At 47.8% G+C, this 18,555-nt stretch overlaps 9 protein-coding genes across 9 annotated transcripts; 4 read left to right on the top strand and 5 right to left on the bottom strand.

Moving 5' to 3' along the window:
- Positions 1-19: 19 nt before the first annotated feature.
- SPPG_02996 (uncharacterized protein) lies at positions 20-5,250 on the top strand. Its single transcript, XM_016751280.1, has 20 exons — positions 20-382; positions 453-486; positions 555-701; positions 771-824; positions 882-1,012; positions 1,069-1,151; positions 1,211-1,327; positions 1,386-1,508; positions 1,565-1,847; positions 1,917-1,990; positions 2,051-2,150; positions 2,205-2,332; positions 2,398-2,601; positions 2,669-2,821; positions 2,875-3,116; positions 3,191-3,407; positions 3,473-3,562; positions 3,635-3,746; positions 3,821-3,921; positions 3,979-5,250. Exons 1-20 carry the CDS (start codon positions 226-228, stop codon positions 4,210-4,212), a joined length of 2,784 nt encoding a protein of 927 aa, XP_016610577.1. The 5' UTR covers positions 20-225; the 3' UTR covers positions 4,213-5,250.
- Positions 3,901-6,823, bottom strand: SPPG_02995 (uncharacterized protein). The gene is made up of 12 exons (XM_016751279.1): positions 6,754-6,823; positions 6,359-6,564; positions 6,194-6,297; positions 6,078-6,124; positions 5,914-6,019; positions 5,666-5,841; positions 5,256-5,606; positions 5,102-5,190; positions 4,930-5,035; positions 4,624-4,870; positions 4,343-4,554; positions 3,901-4,290 (listed from the first exon to the last, which is right to left on the bottom strand). The coding sequence occupies exons 2-12, from the start codon at positions 6,421-6,423 to the stop codon at positions 4,225-4,227; spliced, it is 1,569 nt and encodes a 522-aa protein (XP_016610576.1). The 5' UTR covers positions 6,424-6,564; positions 6,754-6,823; the 3' UTR covers positions 3,901-4,224.
- SPPG_02994 (uncharacterized protein) lies at positions 6,695-7,700 on the top strand (the record flags this gene model as incomplete). Its single annotated transcript, XM_016751278.1, has 4 exons — positions 6,695-6,961; positions 7,025-7,107; positions 7,203-7,281; positions 7,359-7,700. 4 exons carry the CDS (start codon positions 6,695-6,697, stop codon positions 7,422-7,424), a joined length of 495 nt encoding a protein of 164 aa, XP_016610575.1. The 3' UTR covers positions 7,425-7,700.
- Positions 7,563-8,978, bottom strand: SPPG_02993 (uncharacterized protein). The gene is made up of 8 exons (XM_016751277.1): positions 8,803-8,978; positions 8,532-8,573; positions 8,364-8,465; positions 8,140-8,280; positions 8,013-8,074; positions 7,884-7,940; positions 7,773-7,820; positions 7,563-7,713 (listed from the first exon to the last, which is right to left on the bottom strand). The coding sequence occupies exons 1-8, from the start codon at positions 8,912-8,914 to the stop codon at positions 7,684-7,686; spliced, it is 594 nt and encodes a 197-aa protein (XP_016610574.1). The 5' UTR covers positions 8,915-8,978; the 3' UTR covers positions 7,563-7,683.
- A 57-nt stretch (positions 8,979-9,035) lies between these two features.
- On the top strand, positions 9,036-9,823 carry SPPG_02992 (uncharacterized protein). The gene is made up of 3 exons (XM_016751276.1): positions 9,036-9,229; positions 9,288-9,379; positions 9,448-9,823. Exons 1-3 carry the CDS (start codon positions 9,117-9,119, stop codon positions 9,579-9,581), a joined length of 339 nt encoding a protein of 112 aa, XP_016610573.1. The 5' UTR covers positions 9,036-9,116; the 3' UTR covers positions 9,582-9,823.
- On the bottom strand, positions 9,761-10,893 carry SPPG_09077 (uncharacterized protein). Its single transcript, XM_016757231.1, has 4 exons — positions 10,574-10,893; positions 10,433-10,512; positions 10,075-10,374; positions 9,761-10,014 (listed from the first exon to the last, which is right to left on the bottom strand). Exons 1-4 carry the CDS (start codon positions 10,794-10,796, stop codon positions 9,871-9,873), a joined length of 747 nt encoding a protein of 248 aa, XP_016610572.1. The 5' UTR covers positions 10,797-10,893; the 3' UTR covers positions 9,761-9,870.
- A 452-nt stretch (positions 10,894-11,345) lies between these two features.
- SPPG_09076 (uncharacterized protein) lies at positions 11,346-13,183 on the bottom strand (the record flags this gene model as incomplete). The annotated part of the gene is made up of 5 exons (XM_016757230.1): positions 11,346-11,858; positions 11,924-12,433; positions 12,502-12,889; positions 12,958-13,009; positions 13,072-13,183. 5 exons carry the CDS (start codon positions 13,181-13,183, stop codon positions 11,346-11,348), a joined length of 1,575 nt encoding a protein of 524 aa, XP_016610571.1.
- A 1,128-nt stretch (positions 13,184-14,311) lies between these two features.
- On the top strand, positions 14,312-15,860 carry SPPG_02990 (uncharacterized protein; the record flags this gene model as incomplete). Its single annotated transcript, XM_016751275.1, has 7 exons — positions 14,312-14,404; positions 14,467-14,707; positions 14,785-14,860; positions 14,932-15,173; positions 15,305-15,439; positions 15,500-15,544; positions 15,613-15,860. 7 exons carry the CDS (start codon positions 14,312-14,314, stop codon positions 15,858-15,860), a joined length of 1,080 nt encoding a protein of 359 aa, XP_016610570.1.
- Positions 15,828-18,507, bottom strand: SPPG_02989 (DNA-directed DNA polymerase alpha subunit POL12; the record flags this gene model as incomplete). Its single annotated transcript, XM_016751274.1, has 1 exon — positions 15,828-18,507. One exon carries the CDS (start codon positions 18,505-18,507, stop codon positions 16,243-16,245), a length of 2,265 nt encoding a protein of 754 aa, XP_016610569.1. The 3' UTR covers positions 15,828-16,242.
- Between the last annotated feature and the right edge of the window lie 48 nt (positions 18,508-18,555).

Genomic DNA, 18,555 nt, shown 5'->3' with positions numbered 1-18,555 from the left:
CAGCGATTCACTCATCGTTGTTACCATAGTGATGATGAATCATCGGATGGTTAGCCGCGCGCATTGGCCAGATCGTGTTGCGCTTGAGAGTTTCCCAATTCCAATCGACGGGATTTTACGAACGTTTAGGCCAGGATACGGTGCTGGAAAACCGTTCAAGAAGGCACTATTGAAGTCTTTGGGAATTGGCTTTAGCGGGTCTACCAAAGCCGGTACTCATTGACAATGTCGGAAGGGTTGTCGCTGGTAGATCCCGGCCTGCAGGAGCTTGTTGCATTGGATAAAGCCTACAGGTCCCCCAAGCTAGAGCACAAATTGCAGTCCATTTTACAATATACCCATTTTTTTGTCAAATACCCATCCCCTGACCTGGTCACTTCTGGTATGCTTCTGTAATCCTAAATGCATGCCCCGCTGGGACCTTGTTCCAAGGCCTTATTAAAACCCACCAGGTTTTCTCAAATTGGCCGAGTACTGGCGCACAAGGTCGGTCACCTTTAGAATAATTTGGTACAGATTCCTGGAAGAAATTGTTTATATCTTGAAAATCGCAGCAATAATATCGTGCGACAGTCAATTTTCAAGGTCTTCAAACATAGCCAATATGCCTTGACGAAGATCACTAGCGTAGATGACATGCTGCGAAGGATATTTGTTGTTTTGACGAGCAATGACCCCATTGCTCGTGCGCTCACTCTCAGGTATGATATATATCCCAGAATGCGCTGTAGCTCGCCCATTCCCACATTTGCTTTCCTTTTTATTTCCAGGCTGCTCGCATATATGTCTGCTATTGTTCAAGAACGGATTGAAGTTCATCATCGGTTAGCATTCTTAAAATGATGTGTCGCGCAGAGTTGAGGTTAATTATCGCCAAATAGTGTTCGACTTCTCTTGGACTCCAATGATCCTTTAGAATTGGAGGCGGCTATTTTCGCGACCGATAGGATTGCTTCAAAGTCCAGGACCTTTGCTGCCAACATCATGGATAAACTGGAGCTTATGGTGCTAGGTGCGATGACGTTCTCGTGGACCAAGGAAACGCCAAATACTGACGTGCAGAACTAGACCCAATTCAGAATACTGCAACAACTGCAAAGGTTTTCAGGATTTTCAGGCACATGCACCATGATCAGCAATTGGCAAATTTGGTAAATACCGAAGCGCATGAACGAGAATGCTGCTTCGTTACTCACCATCACACGGTTAGGCACGACAATCCTGTTTACGATACCTCCGCGGCTCCAACGATGAAGACTACATCATAACCATTGCTCGCACGCTGACAGTTCTTGCCAAGCGCTGTATATTTCAGATTGATGCTCAGGTAGGCATTGTATATTAGGATCCGAACCGTATTTTCACGATGAACTAACTGTACGAAGGTGGAACTGCTGATTGGGTACCTGGAGCAGGACCGCCGAATACCATTGCAATGGAGTGCTTTGGACTGCTTAAGGACACTCGGAAAGGCACAAGGGCATCACTTCACACAGGAGAACTTCTTGGTAATGGAGGACAACTGTACAGCTGAGGAACCGGAATTAACTTACTGTGGTTGCAGTATATCATGAAGTTTGCATGTTCAGCGAGATGCAGCGTCGTCCGCCAGAAGGGCTTTCAAGTGCTCAGTGTGCTCTGCGGTCACTTTGACCTTCTCCTCCGCTTGTTCCACAGTCCCGGAGGCGGGAACACGATATCCCAGCAGGTGTCCCTGTCGGACATTGAGTCTATCATGTCACAGGGAGATGCGAGCTCTGTCTATGCGGCTAGGACATTATGCAAGATGTACACATTCGCGCAAACTCATCTCTCAGTGAATGGAATTGAAATTGGTTTCATCTCAGGTCTGAGTTCATACAATCATTAAATCGGCAATCGCTTCTTTTTCTCACCTCTTGGGCGTCTGTTTACAGATGTCGATCATGCGACTGTCCGTCAGCTTCTCAACAAACTAGCTTCCATGTCGACGAATGTCTCCGCGTCAGAAGTACTATCTCGGCTGGAGCTGTCACTCAAGCGTTGCGCTGACATCTCTAAACTTTAATAGTTCAGATATACCGCGGAGACGCTGGTGCAACTGTCGAGATTACGTGACGGTCCTGAGGTATGGAATGCCATGCTCTCGGCATCACAGAAGAATCCGCTAGGTATCTGCAATGCTTTGTCGATAGTGGCCAGTATATTGATATGATATCGCCCAGTTTTAACAAAACTCTTCAACTTGATTTTACGAATGCTGAGCCAGCAAACCGATTCCGATCATCACTCGGTTAACACTTTAATTTCGATGGCCATTGTCTACCTTTCAGTGTTACCTGCTCGCACCGTTGTAAGCCGCTGATTATCCCCAACCGTTCCTTGTGTCTGTCAACTAAGAGTATATATGCTTGCTAGGCTGCGGCGCTGCGGGTTGCGCTACGGTGTGGGCAGATTCCGCCTTCCCGACAGCCTGATTTTGCTTCAACCATTACCCCTCTTCTTATCCGGTCGAAGGAAGGTGTCCAAGGGTACTGGCATCTTTATGGTATTGGGCGAGAAGCCGTGTGTGCTGGACATTATGGTCTTGCCCACGATATATTTAAGGAACTCGTTCTTCAGGTATGGAGAGTTCAACTTTCGTTTGACTAACGAATCAACTTATTGTATCTGATTTGTATCTGATCAGGTTACATCCGAGTCAGTTGGTTTTTGGATACGCAGTTTGGAACATGTTGCCCAGGCGGGCATATATATCAATGCACTTTTAGAAAGTGCAACTAATATCGAAGTTTTTCACAAGCTCGTTGACAGTCTTCGAAGCTCATCAACGGCCATCAAGGTGTGTTTCATCGCAGACGATTCGTTTGCTACCCACGCCCTAACTGTCCACAGTCACTCGCGGCAAGCCAGGGGTCCCGCGCATTTCAGTATGATCTTCTGATACTGCATGCGACCACCCTTGAAGCAACACAGGGAGTCCTGGCAACGTTAGAAAATCACAGCGATGATCGTGTAACGCAGTCGATGAAGTGGTCAACCTTCAAAGAAACGTTCGATACTTGCTCTAGAGGATACAGCTGCCTGGCAGAAAGTTTTGTGGATATCGACGATGCAAGCCTGGATGTTCTTGATTCATATCCTTTTTACTTGCATTGCATTGCTACCCTTTATGACGTTAAGAATTGTTGTTTCCTTAACTTTGTTTCACATGGGCGGTATTCTGTGTATTCATGACAGAGCTGACAGGACAGTTTGTTGCAAGGACTGGGCTCTTCGAGGCAGGAGCACCCGAAATATCACCCTCGCGGCTCTACCTGATGATGTATGCCCAGCCGGTGTCAAGCACAAGAACTGGAAGCCGGTTGCCACCGCATTTAGCTGATGTACTACGTGGAATAGAGGATGAGAGCCACATGCAAGTCAAGGTTTATTTCACCGGATGGTTTAGAAGGAGGTCCCACTACAAATGCTAACATATATCTCAACATAGGACGTAGGACGAAGAATCTCCCAAGTCTTGCGTGAGACGCTATTAATCCCGAGTTACTTTTTTGTCACACGACCAAGCGTCACAGTCCAGGTACAGCAGCTGACACAACAGAATGCGAGCAACAGAGTATGCTCAACTCAAATTCAAATGCTTCCATTGCAGGTGACAGTAACTCCCAATTGGAGAAACGGAGTTCGTCGCGTCAAGACTTACGAAGACTTGATCTTAAAGCTGGAAGGGACAGTAAAAACTCCCGCGAACTGGAAGCTCAGAGGTGGGCTTGCCACTATAGCATGGACTGCGGCAAGGATGTGATGGATGTATTAACTTTCTGGACCACGCTTTAAGGACACGGAAGAGAGATCGTCGCCCTCGAATATGTCACTGAGGTAGTCCCGATGGTTGGCACAAAGGAAAGGCTGCCAGACGCCTTTGAAACCTACCCGAAGGTATTCATATTGGATTTGCACACAGGCGCTACATACTCGTTTATACTAGTCCTCTAGCAACACCACTGCCCCCAAAATGTTCTTCGGGCAAACCTTGCGAAAGGGTACTTCGCCCAACTCTGCGCGGTGTCTTTTACGGAGTGTAGGAATCCAGAAACACGAGAATACGTTGTCCGAATCACTTGCAAGTTGGTTGATCTAGTCGGTAATGTGTGGAGGAGCGGCCCGGTGGTAGAATTGCCTGTCAGTCTAGAAGGACCTACTAGGGATGTTGCTGGTGGTTTCATTTAGGCACTCAGAGGATCAACTGGGCTGTCTAAATTGAGGAGTACGAAGAGCATCCTCGAAATCACACATTTGGACGGTAGGCTTCAAGGAGTTAGGTCTTATAAAGAGCGCCACTGCAGAGTCAAAAACCCACCTGCCCGTCCAATGTCGTCCGATTTAGAGCAGCTAATCCAGCTCGTCGAACTAACTCCTTGAGGTCAGCACCCGTCTTTCCTCGGGTGCGCGCCGCAATCCCGGACCAATCCAAGTCTTTTTCGAAAGGGATCTTCGAAGCCAGTGTCTGCAGAATGTCGACACGTTCAGAAGCCGATGGGGGACGGACAGCTATGAGACGATCGATCCGGCCTTGACAGTCGGTAACGTGAGATCTCAGGAACAACGTGTGTCAATGACCTCTATGTATACTCAACATACCTGGCCGAAGGAGGGCGGGGTCCAGAGAATTTGGGTGATTGGTGGCGCCAAGGAGCACAATACGGGAACTTTGCCAGTCCAGAGCATCTACCTCCACAACAAGCTGTGAAAATAATTTCTTTCCGACCTGGCCCATTTGATCGTGGCGTGAAAACAATGCTTCGAGCTCATCCATGAAAATGATACAAGGACTGCATCGCCGAGCTGTTTCAAATGTTCTTGCTATTGCCTTTTCGGATTCCCCAACCTAGAAAGTATGTATTAGCTCTGGAAGTTAAGGTCGGTGCCATAGCTACATCAACCTACTTCACCCTTGATTATTTCGGAAATGGATATGGGAAGGAAGTTCGCTCCGGATTCGAACGCAACCGCTTTAGCTAGAAGGGTTTTCCCAGTCCCTGGTGGTCCGTATCTGTTACGAAATCGTCAGAGAGGGGCATCCGTACAATGACCGTACAATTACTGCATGGAAACATACAGCAAGACGCCTTTCGAAGGTTGTATTCCCAGTCTGGCAAACGCCGCAGTGTTTTGGTAAAACCACACCACACTTTCTTGGAGTAGCCGCTGTTGGAATCGTCGCGTTAGGCAATTCTTTATTCCATATATGACAACAGTCAAACTCACACTACCTTAACGGTACTATGACCGCCAACATCCGTCCATCTGACAGCCTCCATTCGTGAGACATCATACCGTTTTCTATTCTCTGCTAGCTTGATCGAAGACAAATTCTGTTGGAAATCTGAATCGCGTAACGTGACAGGTGTAGGTTCATTCGACAAGTTGGACGAATCTGTTCGTTTCCTGGCAGTTTCTACGGCTCGTCGACAGAGGGTGGCTAGATCTGCCAGCGTATAGGCGTGGCAACTGTCTGCTACCTGGCGAACACTGAAAGATGGGTCATTATATGGAGAGCTAAGAAGCCATTTGAGCAGCTCTCCTCGCTGCGTCGGTGTTGGAAGTTCCAAGGACAAGTGCTCCTATAGGTACCAGCCTCAGAAAAGCATAAACATGATGTGCTTTGCTTTCCGCAGCGCACCTCAAAGGAATTCTTCACTGATTCATTGACACTATCAAGATCTGCAGTCGTGGCAATGATGAGTGTCCGCTCTTTGCGGTGTGACTGACGGCCTCGCATCGAGATGGTGAAGGCATGGTACGCCTCTTCATCTGTGTTCCGTGAAGGAAAAAGATCGTGGATGCTCTGGAATATAACTATCATAAGTTGGCAAACTCAGCAATTTTCATTGGTCCCTCGGCGTTCAGCAACGCCTCTGGAGTACATACTAGCAGTTGGCAGATCTCCAGTCGCCGAATTACATAACGTTTCTATCCCTTTGGACATCTGGCCAGGATACTCTAATGATAATCGTGCGCTGCTGATGACAACGGGCTAGAGGGCGGATTCTCAATAGCTGAAAGCATGGCTTAATTTCCCTGCCATACTCAACTGTGACTCCAAACTGACGACATAGCTCCAAAGTCAAGGACCTTTTGCCTTATCGAACGATGCGGTTATGACCTCCAGACTATGAGTTACAACACCTTTTACATCTCAGCAACTCACCAGACCCACTGGGACCAGTCACCAAGACGTTCCGCGGGCTGTCAACCGGAAGGTTTGCAAACAGATTGTTTCTCTGAAAACCGCAAGTAAAGATCTCCTGCAGTCTGCACACATGGACATTGGCGATCCAGTGGTTGCTCAAAGACACCGCATAGTTTCACGGACCTCTTGCCCGCCTGCCCAAATGCACATACAGGAAAGGCCGTATCGGAGGAAGAAGGGATAGTCATCGTGATTCACAGTAAAGAAAAACCGAGAGTTCACAAATTTTGTACGGACACATCCACACGATCCTCGACGGCCACCCCACGGCCACGAACTAGGGAGTGGCAGTGGCTCCAATGGAGGACTGCACGGCAAATACGATCAAACTGAATGTGAACAGAGAAGGGTAGAGGATGAATTTCTTAAAATCTTTACAAATGTATTCAGATATATGCATTTTGTGAGGTGTTCCCCGCGTTTGCTTTGCGTTTTCACCCTCCCAAGGAGCTCTTGCCCATGTCACCCTTCGCCCCTCCCACCCTCAACGAGTTTAGTCTATGTCCAAGAAAACGAACCTTTTTGCCAGTGAAACGCAATCCAAATGGAAGTGAACTGAAAGAAGGCAGTCTGGGTGGCAGGTCTACGCTATGGCAACAAGGAGGGATGGGTCACCTAAGCAGACGCGGCAGCAACTTTCCTCAACAAACATCGCTGCGACATCCGCGAAACAAGATGGCTCCAAGAGTCACGATATATTACTCCTCCGTGTCGGGGGCTCTGCAGGTTTGTGTTTGTGCATTCCTTTTGTCAATCGACAATGTATAACGCAGATATCGTTGTTCATAGGTGAAGAAACAGCAAACTCGGGTTCAGGACATTCTCGCGGCACGGAAAGTTGAGTACGAAATGGTGGACGTTGCAGCGGATGAGTAAGTACGCTACATGCATCATGATGGGATAGTGCTGGCCAGTACCCGATCCAGGAGGGTTGTCCGGGCTGATCTCTGCATTCATCGTTTAAAAGGGATGCGAAAGATTACATGTATAGAAAAAGTGGAAAAAACACACTGCCACAGATATTTGTAGATGGGGAATATAAAGGGGTATGTATGCCATCCGATTGAGCGTTGTTATTAGTGCTTCCAATGTGTTACGGACTGAACTGATATTGGATCATTAGGGACATGACGAACTGGATGAGGCGAATGAAATTGGGGAGGTGCCGCAATGGTTGGGTTTGGCATGAGCTCGAGGAAATTGTAAAATAAAGGCAAACTCATACCAAGCCATAACTCCTGTCGCGTCCGGCATCTCCTATTGAAGGGACTGGCGCCGACCTCTTGGATAGCGCCATTCAGCAGGATGTCAGAAATGCAGAGTCATTCTCCTGCGAAGCCATCGTCATGGTGTGATGCCAGTCATTTTATAAACGATAGGATACATTTCTGGTGTACATGGCTAACTGAGCACTATCGATCGCACGTAGGGATGCATTGGACAAATTCTTAATCCCATTCTTTCTTAATGTCAAAAGACTGAAGTGAAGACCCATTAGTCTGAAATCCAAGCTACATACTCTATATCGAAGTCTTACCCATGACCATTCAAGATGAGATGTGCCATCGTCATCCACAAACTTGCTCTAATGAGTGTAGATGTGGTCAGTGAATGCTCACGGAATTGATTGGCGTTCACGGTTCTGCACCTTTACTTCGTAGTGCCCACGGGCAAGCATGCCACTTGGAGCCTCTTCCGTCAAGAACTAGCCAGGTAAGATGGACCTTTAGCTTCCCAAATGTCAACTTACTAATACCTGACGAGATGCCATTCGTACCTTCTTTTCATATGGTTCAGCAGCGGGGCCGTAGGATCCCAGCATCTCCTCCATTTTATCCACTATTTTCCACTCACAAAGTCAGTTTTCAGCTTTAAGGCTCGATTTCCATACATAGGAGTCTGACCTCTGATTCCCTTGCGCTTAACAACATGCAAATATTTCAAACCGGACACGACATCGTGTTGCACCTTGAACTTGACCTTGAGTCGGTACTCGACACCTTCCTTTATGGTCATCTGCTGGTCTTTCAACTTTGCGATCGCGTCTAGTAGACAAGATTAGATCATTACGACGCGTTAGATAAGCCCAATTTAAGATGAAATCCTTCTGGAACGCCATGTAACCAACCAGCCGTTGAGAGGTCTACGCTGACATCGGGCCGCCCTGGACTTTCCATCCCCAAGGAGAGAACTACGACTTTGCGGGGATCATCGACGGGACCCGCCGCTTCTGCTCGAAGAATACTTTTGAGTATATGACTGGGTAGGGCGACGCGCTTAGTCACCATAAACATACCAGTTTTCAGACCTAGACTCTCTTTCCACTTTCGCAAAGATTCTGTGGGGTGAAAAAGAACGCCGTGGTGAGTGTCGACAGAACCAAATGTGGCAAACCCTTCGCACAAGTCCAGCCATCCCTCCAAATGTCCACGCACACCAAATTGGCGCAGCACTAAAGCAGCACAAGTATGGTCCGGGAATGACTTCCATACATATACGTGCCACCATAGTTTCGTCTGCTCCTTTTATGAACCAAGTTACTTTTGGCGTTTCCAATTGCGACTCACCATCTTGTGCATCTAGTTGCGCGAGCTCCGCGACAGTTTTCTTTTCTGGCGGTTTGTATCCTGCCGTCTGGGTAGGGGCAAGGTCCTCTGACGATTCATTGTGGTCTGCCATTGTTGAAAACGTGATAGTAAAAGTAGTCGCAGCAGGTTGCGAAAGATGGGGGAAGCCGCTGGCTACGGAAAACGGTACACTCGATGTGCCTCCTGGCGAGGCCGTATGTCGAGTGGATCCGGTTCCAGTGCGTTGGGCTTTGGTTCTAGGGGTCTCGTCGTCATCTTCCACCCATCTCTGAAAGATCGCGGTCCCCCCAAAAATGTCAGAAGTTCGACAACGACCAGTGAAGAGTACGGAGGAAAAGGTCCCTTCCGAAGCGCCTTCAACCGTGAAGAAGGCTCCTCCGACACCGTCGCGCGCGGTAATTCCACCGTGAGTTTTTGTTGCGCATTGTTTGGCTCGTAACCCCAACTCAACCTTACTTCACCAGAGCTGTGATCGCTAAGCTCCTGATCTTCTCTTTCCTCCTATTTTCCCTCCCAATTGCTACCTACTTTTATACTCTCAGGACTATTTTCAATGGTACGTGCCTCGCATATCTAGGCAAGCATCGTTCGTAGGAGGTCGCGCTGACCAACATTATCTGTCAGGTAACTCGAACTACAGCGCGATGGCTGCAGTGATCGTCGCAAACCTGGTTGTATTTGCGTATGTTGTGGTGGCATTCATTGAAGATCAGGGGGAGACTCCGGATGCTGGCGGGGGAGCTCTGAAGAAGGAATGAATTGGAATTTCTGCAGTCATGTTTCCCCTTGGCGATTGTTTACCGTATTTTGTTCGTACGTGCCATTGTCCAAGGTTTCTGACTAAGGGTGAAATTCGACAGCGACTGTACAGTCTCGCGACAAATTGTTGGGAATCTATTAAGTGTGGAAAGAGATATTGCTCCAAGCTGGAGCACAATGACCTGGAAGTTAAGCTTGTTAAAATTAAAATCCAATAAATCATCTAAACATGGAACGCTAGCCACTACGTTTGTTTCCATTCACTACGTCAATGTCGAGACCCGCCCTTCACCTCCGCTTCTCGTTCCGCTTACGTTTGTCCTTCTCTTCTGCTCTTTTGTTGAGAATTAATAGAACTCTAACAAATATTGCTACTAAATCCACATATAGTTCCATCGAATGGCGAAGATAATCTCTGGACCCTAATTCGGCCTTTATCATGCTGTGAGCTTTTATCGTCTAGTTCACTAACCGTTGCATGAAGAACCTTACCTTTGCAATCATCAGCTGCGTATCATACACTACATAACCAGCAAATACCATCAGGCCAAGATATAGCTCTACATTAAAAATCGCTTTTGAGCCCACAAAGATATTCAAAAGACCAAGCCCCGCCAGTAGCATTGCCGCAGTGGAAAGCAGGCCGCGGGTGTACAAAACATTTCGACTTGGAGCGGTCAGCACACTTAAACTGAAGCAGGCAAAGATCAGACAAGTGCCCAGAAGAGCAGTGAAGACAGTCCCAGGGTTAACGTATAGGGAGAACGAAAGTAGAGGACCAAGCGATAGACCCTGAAACACCAAGTCAGCAACGACATCCTGATTACAGCACGGTTCCTCGCATGCTTACTTTGGACAAGGCGAACCCGTATAAGAGATACTTTCTCCAATTCTCGTTACTTGGATTAGGCGGCGTTAAGGAAAATGCAACTGAACACCAGGCATAGTTAAAGACGTTCACAACAGCTTGTACCATCCGACTTTCACTTACTCAGTGTGCCCATACACCCAACCAAGCTCCAAGTTCCCCCTCTGATAATCCCAGACATATTCAGATAAGCACCTAGAGAGGATATAGCGAGCATGACCGCCAGATTCGTATAGACGTTGCGGACATGATGCTGGATGCTTGGTGAAAGGTTCATTTTGAGATTGTCCCACCGCATAGAGGACGCGGGGGAGGTTGAGAAAAATGAGAAACCTGGTGCAGACATCTCTACAGGAGGCCGTTAATAGATTGGTGTGTGTCGGAAATCTCAGCAGCCTGAATGGACGAAGATGTTGGAAGACAATGGAAAAGTTAGTTGTGTGCGGCGTGGCAAGCGATTGAAGCGCAGTCGGCAATAGGCACGTGCCTTTGCTGACAAAGCGTGGCGAAGGGCAGCGACCGACGGAGTTCAACTGGACAAGACAAGATACAAAAGGATAAAAGACAGCATACTGAAATATACCCAGTGATCCAGACGTCCGCACTCCACCGGGAGGTTTATGACTGCCAGTCAGTTGAGTCGCACTGCTATCATCCAAGCTGTTCTGCTTCCTTATTGTGATATGTTCCTGTGCTCCGCTATAGGCGGAATGCTTGATGCGGGACGTGCCCGTCAAGAACGTGTGACATGGTCCAGCCGGTAGATAGCGATCCTGGGCGCTTATTTATAAAAGGACTGGAGATTTGACAATGTGATTGTATTCCCATACAGCAATCCTATGTATATATATTCAGTAACAATTACATCTCCGCCCACCCACCCATCTGACGCTCTTTAATGAGCAAACCTAAAGTCTAATCTCTTATTTCCTTCGTCTGTCGTTGTCTGTAGATAATGCTTCTTGTCCTCCTTCGACATCGCACTCCACTTTCGTTCCCTGTACCTATTCCGCTGGATGTAGTACACCTTTGTGGCGAGGAAAATGAAAATGTTCATAACGGCAATGCCGATAAGTATCTTGTTTCCTCGCCTATAATGCGGCTTGTCGTCATCACGGTAGATGTTTGAGGCGATGATGTTTGAAGCTTGGACTGTCATGTTATACAGTGCAGAAGCCACAGTACGTGTTCGAACGGACCCGGCATTACGTGATGTCCAGGCGACAAAAATGGCATGGACGTACGGGAACCCGATAATAAGGGAAAGGATCGTGAAACGAACCCAAGGGTTTGCCTCGTCCGGAAGTAGCGTTAACGATACTAACAGAACAATGAGCCAAACTTGGCCTATCACTCCCAGCAAAGATTTCTCGTTGTACCGCTCGCTGATCCATGTCCAGAATAGAAGCTGGTAATGATTAAGGGATCAGCATATATACCATCGGACGATATTTCTTGCAAATCAATGCTCACCTGGCCAATGAACAGGATGGACGACGGAATGGTAAGAAGACTTGTTTGAAACGTGTCAAAGCCCAGGGATCGTAGTGTAAGAGTCAGATACTGAGTCGGAGGAGCCGAAGGAATCAACCAAGTCAGGCCAATGATATAAATAGGGAGCATATCCCAGTCGGTGAGGGCCTTAAATAATTTGCGGGGAGTAAGAGGTTGACGGTTATGCATGTCGCCTTTGGATGGGTCGTCCCGCAGAATTCTGGTGACCATAATGACTTCCTCGCGTTCGCTGAACCATCCATCTTTACCTCGGAACTTGCTGGCGGTTTGAGTCGGAGATGGCGGAAGGTAAAAGAAAGCAACAATTCCGAGGATAACGGTTAGTGCTCCTTCGAGCGAGAAGAGCCACCGCCATCCTTCCCAGCCATTCACACCACGAAGATGAAGGATTCCGAAAGCCATGAATGCCGACACGACATTGGTTAATGTGTACGCAGTCCAGAACCAGCTGAGACGAATAGGCAATTCCTGAAGATTCATGAGAGGAATATGTTAGAACCCAGTTGAACTGTGCGCAAGCCATCATCTTTGCTTACGTTGCTCTTGTAGAAGTACGTGAGATACAGAACAACATCCGGGATGAAGCCGCCTTCCAAGATTCCCAGCAATGCCCGAGTGATAAAAAACGTTGTACGGCCAGTCAGCCACGCTTGGCTGATTGCCACGGCGGACCACAAAACCATTTGAATGGGAATCCAATTGTCAGGTCCGAGCTTTTTTGAAACAAGTTGGGACGGAAGCTCAGCGGAAAGAAATGAGAGGAAAAAGATAGTTTGACCGTAGTTGAAATCGTTTGTTGTCAAGTGGAGATCCTTGAGCATATTGTCCGATAGCGCTTGCGAAATATTGCCGCGGTCGAGTTGTAGAGCAAAGAACATCAGACAGACGAATAGCATAATGCGCAAGTCAATCTTTCGAACAAGTCTGAATAAAAAACAGATTTGGAAATTAATGCAAAGCTGAAAATAGTTCATTACTGAAAGGCAACGTACTTCTTCTCTTCCTCGGCAGTCCATGACGCTTTAGGATCCCAGCGATGGCGACCTTGATTTATAAATCCACATTAGTACATGCGTAAGTTATGCAGTACAGCATGGCCAAGATACCTTCATAGTCTGCGCGCGGCTGGTAATGATTGGCAAGGGCCTCATCATCGATGAGTGTATAGTCGAACGCAAGGTCTACCCGGCGCGTTAATGTCTTGTCGGGGTCGGACATGGTGTAAATGGCCAGGAAGTGAAGACTTAAAGCGAGGCTGATGCTGGGAAATGGCAAACATTGCTGCCTTTACATACTCCAGAAACTCTCCCGTCCAGGAGAGATGGTTTTTATCGCCAAGATCAACCTAAAATTGTGCAATCCCTCTGAAGAGAGTGTCCAAGTTCCTGTTTACAGAGGCGCTTCCAAGATGTCCAAGTATCATTTGGTTTTCCGTTGATAATACTAATGGCGCTTCTGGAGGCAGGATTCTAGGCAGTTGACCATTATTGCGCAATCAAAAGGGGTAATTTTTGTTTTGGCGGATGGATCTGTCGCTGCAGGTTCAACCGTCCCGAGGGGTTCATCCCGCCATCGTATACCAACGGTACCACCAAATATTTGAATTATCTATATGACAAATCACAAAGCTTCTAATCTTCTCGAGATCTAATCTTACCCAAAGGAAATTGTCAAATTGTCGTAATTCTCGCCTCTCCCCAAAACGAACGACCCAGACCTGTCCATGGGCCATCCACGGATATATGAGATTGTGCGTTCGTGTCAAACACGGATGGATGTCTCCTCCCATCCATGCACAAGAAAAAAGACGCTGGTAAGTCGTATCGTTGGTTGGAAAAGAGGGGGAACAAGATGAGATGGCACAATTTTCAACGTCCCAACAGTCGATTGCGCGATGAGCCATCAACTGCGCCACACGCTTAGGCTCGCGTTTCGCTACTAGAGTTGCACACGGCGTTCGCGCAGGATAAAGACGGGGAAGCATCCTGACAAATGCTTAAAGACATTAAAGAAGCGTATGGCGACATATTCTGTTGCCGAGGATATTTGGCAGGGTGGCCACCACTTGCGCATGGGAGAGGGGGGGGGGGGGGGGGCACATGAGGAGGAAAGCAACATATCGGGGAAATATGGCGCCAGGTGGTGGAAGGCTGATTTTCCCCTTTTCTGCAACATGTGCCAGATAATCAGGCAAGTCCTTGCTGATTATCAATACAGGTTCATCAAGAACATTCTACTTGATCAGATACTGGGCCGCACGACGGGAACAATTATAAAAAACGGGCGACTCCAGCCCCCTTTCTTCAGTCTCCATCTTCTCGAGCCGTATTTACAAGCATTCCCAACATGACAGTCGAAGGTCCAGTTCAAGCCACCAATGGCCAAAGCCACGCTCACGTTAACCCCAAGGCCGAAGCTCGATTCAAACCTGCATGCAAAGTGAGCAGACCAAGCATTCGGTGAATTTCCTGGAGAGCAGCGCTTAATTTCATTTGTTACAGGTTTTGAATGCTCTCGCCGGAAAGAAAGCTGATCCTCAAAAGAAATCTCTGCTGGATGCCGTGACAAAGAGAGTTGACCTTTCCCCTGTGTTGGGTACTGAGCTCCACGGTATCCAATTGTCCCAGCTCACAGAGCAGCAGAAAGAAGACCTGGCCCTCCTTGTTAGCGAGCGCGGGGTTGTCTTTTTCCGTGACCAGGACATCGACCTCGACCAGCAGCAGGAGTTGGGGAAAAGCTGGGGTGCGTGCTCTCAACCCAAAATTGACTCATCCAGCAGAGAACAAACTTTAACTCGTCTCATTTGGAACTCTATACAGGGCCGCTTCATGTCCACCCTATCGGTCGAAAAGACGAAGCGAAGGAGGATGCCCAAATTTTCCAGACTAATGAAGCGTATGTTGTGGTTCACTCTTTTATTATTATGGCGACAATGTATATCGAGTCTAAAGGTTTAACACCTGCAGTTCAAAGATCCACGCCGGCGATGGATGGCACACGGATATTTCTTTCGAAGAAGTTCCCTCCGCCTATGCGATTCTCAAGCTCTTGGAAGTTCCTCCCGTTGGCGGTGACACTATTTGGGTTTCCACATATGCCGCTTACGACAAACTGTCACCTTCCTTCCGGGATACCATTGAGCATCTCACGGCTCTACACAATGCAGAGGTTCGTCCTTGTGTAGCACCATATTCCACACTTCAATATCGTCTAACCTCCATTATTGTAGCAATTTCTCGCTGCCAAGAGCGATCCAACTGGGAGTGTCTACCTTCGTCGGGAGGACGTTGTCCAATCAAATGAGCACCCCGTTGGTAAGATATCGATTATTTTCACCAGTCTTCTACCTTTCCCGATCCCCCTCTGACATTTTAAATTTGCTAGTTCGCACTCATCCCACCACAGGTTGGAAAATTCTGTTTGTGAACTCTGGATTCACGAAGCATATCAAGGGATACACAAAGGCCGAGTCAGGTAAGATTGGGTACACGTTGATGTCCTGGAAGCTTTCAGTCTAATGTCTGTTCATAACAGATGCATTGTTGCATTTCCTCACCAACCATATCGCAACTAGTGATGGTACTGTCTAAACTTTCCTTGTCCACTTACTGAACACCTCACCAAGTCAGACGTCTTCCCGCTAACAGATATCAAAGTCCGTTTCCGCTGGGAGAAAAACTCTGTAGCTATCTGGGACAATCGTGCCACGCAGCATCTGGCTCTTTGGGACTATTACCCAAACACCCGCCACGCACAACGTGTCGTCGTACTCGGAGAACGTCCCTACTATGACCCTAAATCGAAGAGTCAGCTCGAAGCTGGGGGTGCCTTATACCAGGCTCCTCCACAATGGACCAGGGACATTGACGGTGGCAAATTGGGATACAAGTGGTAGATCCCGGCGTTGAGCGTTGATGGATTGTAATTCTCCAAAATATGCCAAAGAGTTCGATATAGCTGATTTTTTTCATAAAATATATGTGTTTAGTACCAATGAATATCAAAAAAGAACAATTTATACATTTGAATTCTTCAATACTGCGGCGGGAGTTCCTTTACACCCCGTCTAGTAACCATATTGCGAAGCCTCTCCACACGTCACTAGTCGAGAGGAGGAGCGCATGTCATTGATCTCCGCTGGCGACAAGGTTCTGGTATGCTGCCGCGAGAAACGAAAGAGTATAAGCAACATTTAAGAATGTTTGATCGAGGAACATCAGGAAGTCTGGCAGCCGCAGTTTAATTGTTCTCTCGGTTGGCACATATGAAACACACTATCAAATTCTTTGAATTTCTACTCTACATCTTTCTTCAACAGCGTGGGCGATAGCTATGTCTTCTTCATCCTCCCCGTCGACATCCATGGAGTCGGTAGTCTTCTCTTTAACCAACGTCTTAATTCCATCCAAATCTAAAGGCCAGATACACATCTTGGCAAATGTACCACCTCCTCGCCCCTTCACAAGCAATCCTGGATTTATGCATACGCAACCGTTCACTTTCCGTGCGGTATACTGTAATCTGCTTCCAGCAATTAAGACGTCTGGAGTTGCTTGCAGTTCCAACGCTTTTGATCGCGAGAGGTCCAAACAAGCATCGTCCAGAGCTGGCGGGAATAGTGGATAGAAGCTTCCTTGGCTCAGCATGTGTTGGAACAGGCGTGTTATCTTGTGGTTGGAGATCCCATTCGCATCGTTCGACCCTTGCTGCTGTTTCGGTACCCGGGCAACCTCCTCAGCGCACATCTGCCAGAGGATGTCTGTGCTACAGCAAGCAAACACTGTTTCGTTGATCGTAAATTGCACTGGATTAGGGAAGAGCATCACTTCGCCTGGAATGCCCAACACTCTACGACGTTCGCGTGACTCCTGGTCAGTCAATCCTGCTGCAAGAGACGGTTGAGGGAAGGATACCCATTCTGAACAGGCATCTCGCGTGGAAGGGATCAAAACTACTTTGGTCGAACGATGCTTCCTTGCCTGTATTATACGTTCAAGTCGGGAGGAAATCTGCACTCGAAATAACTCATCAATGTCAACGTCAAGATCGCCTTGCGCAATCATAGGATGCGACGCATCGACAAAAGGTCCTTGTAGTATGACGACATCAGGAGCTTCTTTCGAAATTTGAGTCACAAACTCTTCAAATGGCTCATAATTCAGACTGTCGTCCAGGGTATATGGACCATTCGCGATGAAGACGTTAACAGGGCGCTTAGAAACGGTGCCCTCCTCTGAGTAGAAATTAACGATTTGTGACGGTGTTGAGGTTGCTTTAGGAGGATGTGGTGGCTGGTATAGTTTGGACACGTTGAGTAGTCTTCCACTTGAATTCATTCCCTCCGCACCAATAATTTGGCCAGGAAACATCGTGAAACCCGGGATCTCGTTCAAGTTTAGCTTTACCCGGCACCCAGCCCCCATGGCACGCGATGATTCTAGCAGAATAGACTGCTCATTCAATTTCGCATTTTCCACTAACGAATCGCAACAGACTCGGCCAACGGTTATAATCGGATCCTGGTTTGGCACACCAGGATGCTGCAGTTGGAAGTCGTTTCGGGTTTCCTCTGGTAGAGTTTCACGAATCGCTTCTACAATAAGCTCTGCAAATTGATCAATACGCTCATCCAAGTAGTCGCCCTTTTCCATCAACTTCTCGTACATATATCGATAACCGCTGGTTTGCTGGCCTGGAACTAATGAAATTTCGCATCTCACTGGATCTTCGGGTGACGACGCAACCATCGGTACATGATCATTTAAAGTTTCTTCCTTCTTTGCTTTGTTGAGCCTATCCGCAAACTTTATGGCGTTCGGAGATGGTCCCCGTGGGGACAATGGTATACTATCTCTGCCACTAGGGGTGCTAGGAGATGCTCCATAGAAACGCGCTGAGGCAGGAGAATTTCCAACGTTGAGCGTCTTATCAAAGCGTCCGCTTGATGCTGGTGTCTTTGGCATGGTAGCCCCTACTGGCTGAGAAGGATATTTCTTGGCTGGATGTGGCCCGGCCCCACTCCCACTCAACGCTGTTGCATCCTTAGGCACAATCTTTCGCCTAGCTTTGCCTGGCGTTCGAAAGCTTCCAAGAATATCTGCGCCTTTATCGTCCAAGAGGCTCTGTAACGAGTCACTCGTGAACATTGTGCCTTCCACAAACGGATTGACCTCCTTCACGTTTAGCAGCGAATCAGATGTTCCTAAGAGGGCCTGATGTTTTTCGGCCTCTTGCTTTCGCAACAACACACTTTGTAGTTCGTCCAGGTGAGCAAGCGTCGGCAGCGTCAGGTCATCGTCAGACTTCTGCGCTGCGGGAGTGAGAGTGTATGCCTCCCACTTGGCATGTAAATCCTCGGCCTCCACATCAAAGATCTTTGCATATGTGACGAGCCGGTCTAGAACTTCAGGACGCGATGAGATTTGCGGACCAAAGGCAGCCAATAGCTCTTCCCGAATTGGCTCCACGTTGGCTGTAAGCATCTTGTCTTGACGAGATGGTCCAAATACGTTTGTCGCAAACCCCAAGTTCCGCTTGGTCATGTCCGAAGCAAGCCGGTTCGAGTCAACTTTCGGACCATCCTTTGGTGG

Source organism: Spizellomyces punctatus (assembly GCF_000182565.1).
Source record: "Spizellomyces punctatus DAOM BR117 chromosome Unknown supercont1.4, whole genome shotgun sequence".
Lineage (NCBI taxonomy): Eukaryota > Fungi > Chytridiomycota > Chytridiomycetes > Spizellomycetales > Spizellomycetaceae > Spizellomyces > Spizellomyces punctatus.
Note: the sequence above shows the minus strand (reverse complement) of the source record. Positions and strands in the feature narration are given on the sequence as shown.

Coding starts and splice junctions, on each gene's coding strand:
- SPPG_02996 (XM_016751280.1), top strand. CDS start 226: ATGTCGGAAGGGTTGTCGCTGGTAGATCCCGGCCTGCAGGAGCTTGTT. Junction 2,602..2,668: donor TTAAGGAACTCGTTCTTCAG/GTATGGAGAGTT, acceptor GTATCTGATCAG/GTTACATCCGAGTCAGTTGG. Junction 3,922..3,978: donor CCTTTGAAACCTACCCGAAG/GTATTCATATTG, acceptor CTAGTCCTCTAG/CAACACCACTGCCCCCAAAA.
- SPPG_02995 (XM_016751279.1), bottom strand. CDS start 6,423: ATGACTATCCCTTCTTCCTCCGATACGGCCTTTCCTGTATGTGCATTT. Junction 6,298..6,358: donor TTTGGGCAGGCGGGCAAGAG/GTCCGTGAAACT, acceptor CCATGTGTGCAG/ACTGCAGGAGATCTTTACTT. Junction 6,020..6,077: donor GTCGTCAGTTTGGAGTCACA/GTTGAGTATGGC, acceptor TCCGCCCTCTAG/CCCGTTGTCATCAGCAGCGC.
- SPPG_02993 (XM_016751277.1), bottom strand. CDS start 8,914: ATGGCAGACCACAATGAATCGTCAGAGGACCTTGCCCCTACCCAGACG. Junction 8,281..8,363: donor CGTAGACCTCTCAACGGCTG/GTTGGTTACATG, acceptor CTTGTCTACTAG/ACGCGATCGCAAAGTTGAAA. Junction 8,075..8,139: donor TAAGCGCAAGGGAATCAGAG/GTCAGACTCCTA, acceptor AGTGGAAAATAG/TGGATAAAATGGAGGAGATG.
- SPPG_02992 (XM_016751276.1), top strand. CDS start 9,117: ATGTCAGAAGTTCGACAACGACCAGTGAAGAGTACGGAGGAAAAGGTC. Junction 9,230..9,287: donor TCGCGCGCGGTAATTCCACC/GTGAGTTTTTGT, acceptor TTACTTCACCAG/AGCTGTGATCGCTAAGCTCC. Junction 9,380..9,447: donor TCTCAGGACTATTTTCAATG/GTACGTGCCTCG, acceptor ATTATCTGTCAG/GTAACTCGAACTACAGCGCG.
- SPPG_09077 (XM_016757231.1), bottom strand. CDS start 10,796: ATGTCTGCACCAGGTTTCTCATTTTTCTCAACCTCCCCCGCGTCCTCT. Junction 10,513..10,573: donor TGGGTGTATGGGCACACTGA/GTAAGTGAAAGT, acceptor CCTGGTGTTCAG/TTGCATTTTCCTTAACGCCG. Junction 10,015..10,074: donor CGCAGCTGATGATTGCAAAG/GTAAGGTTCTTC, acceptor AGCATGATAAAG/GCCGAATTAGGGTCCAGAGA.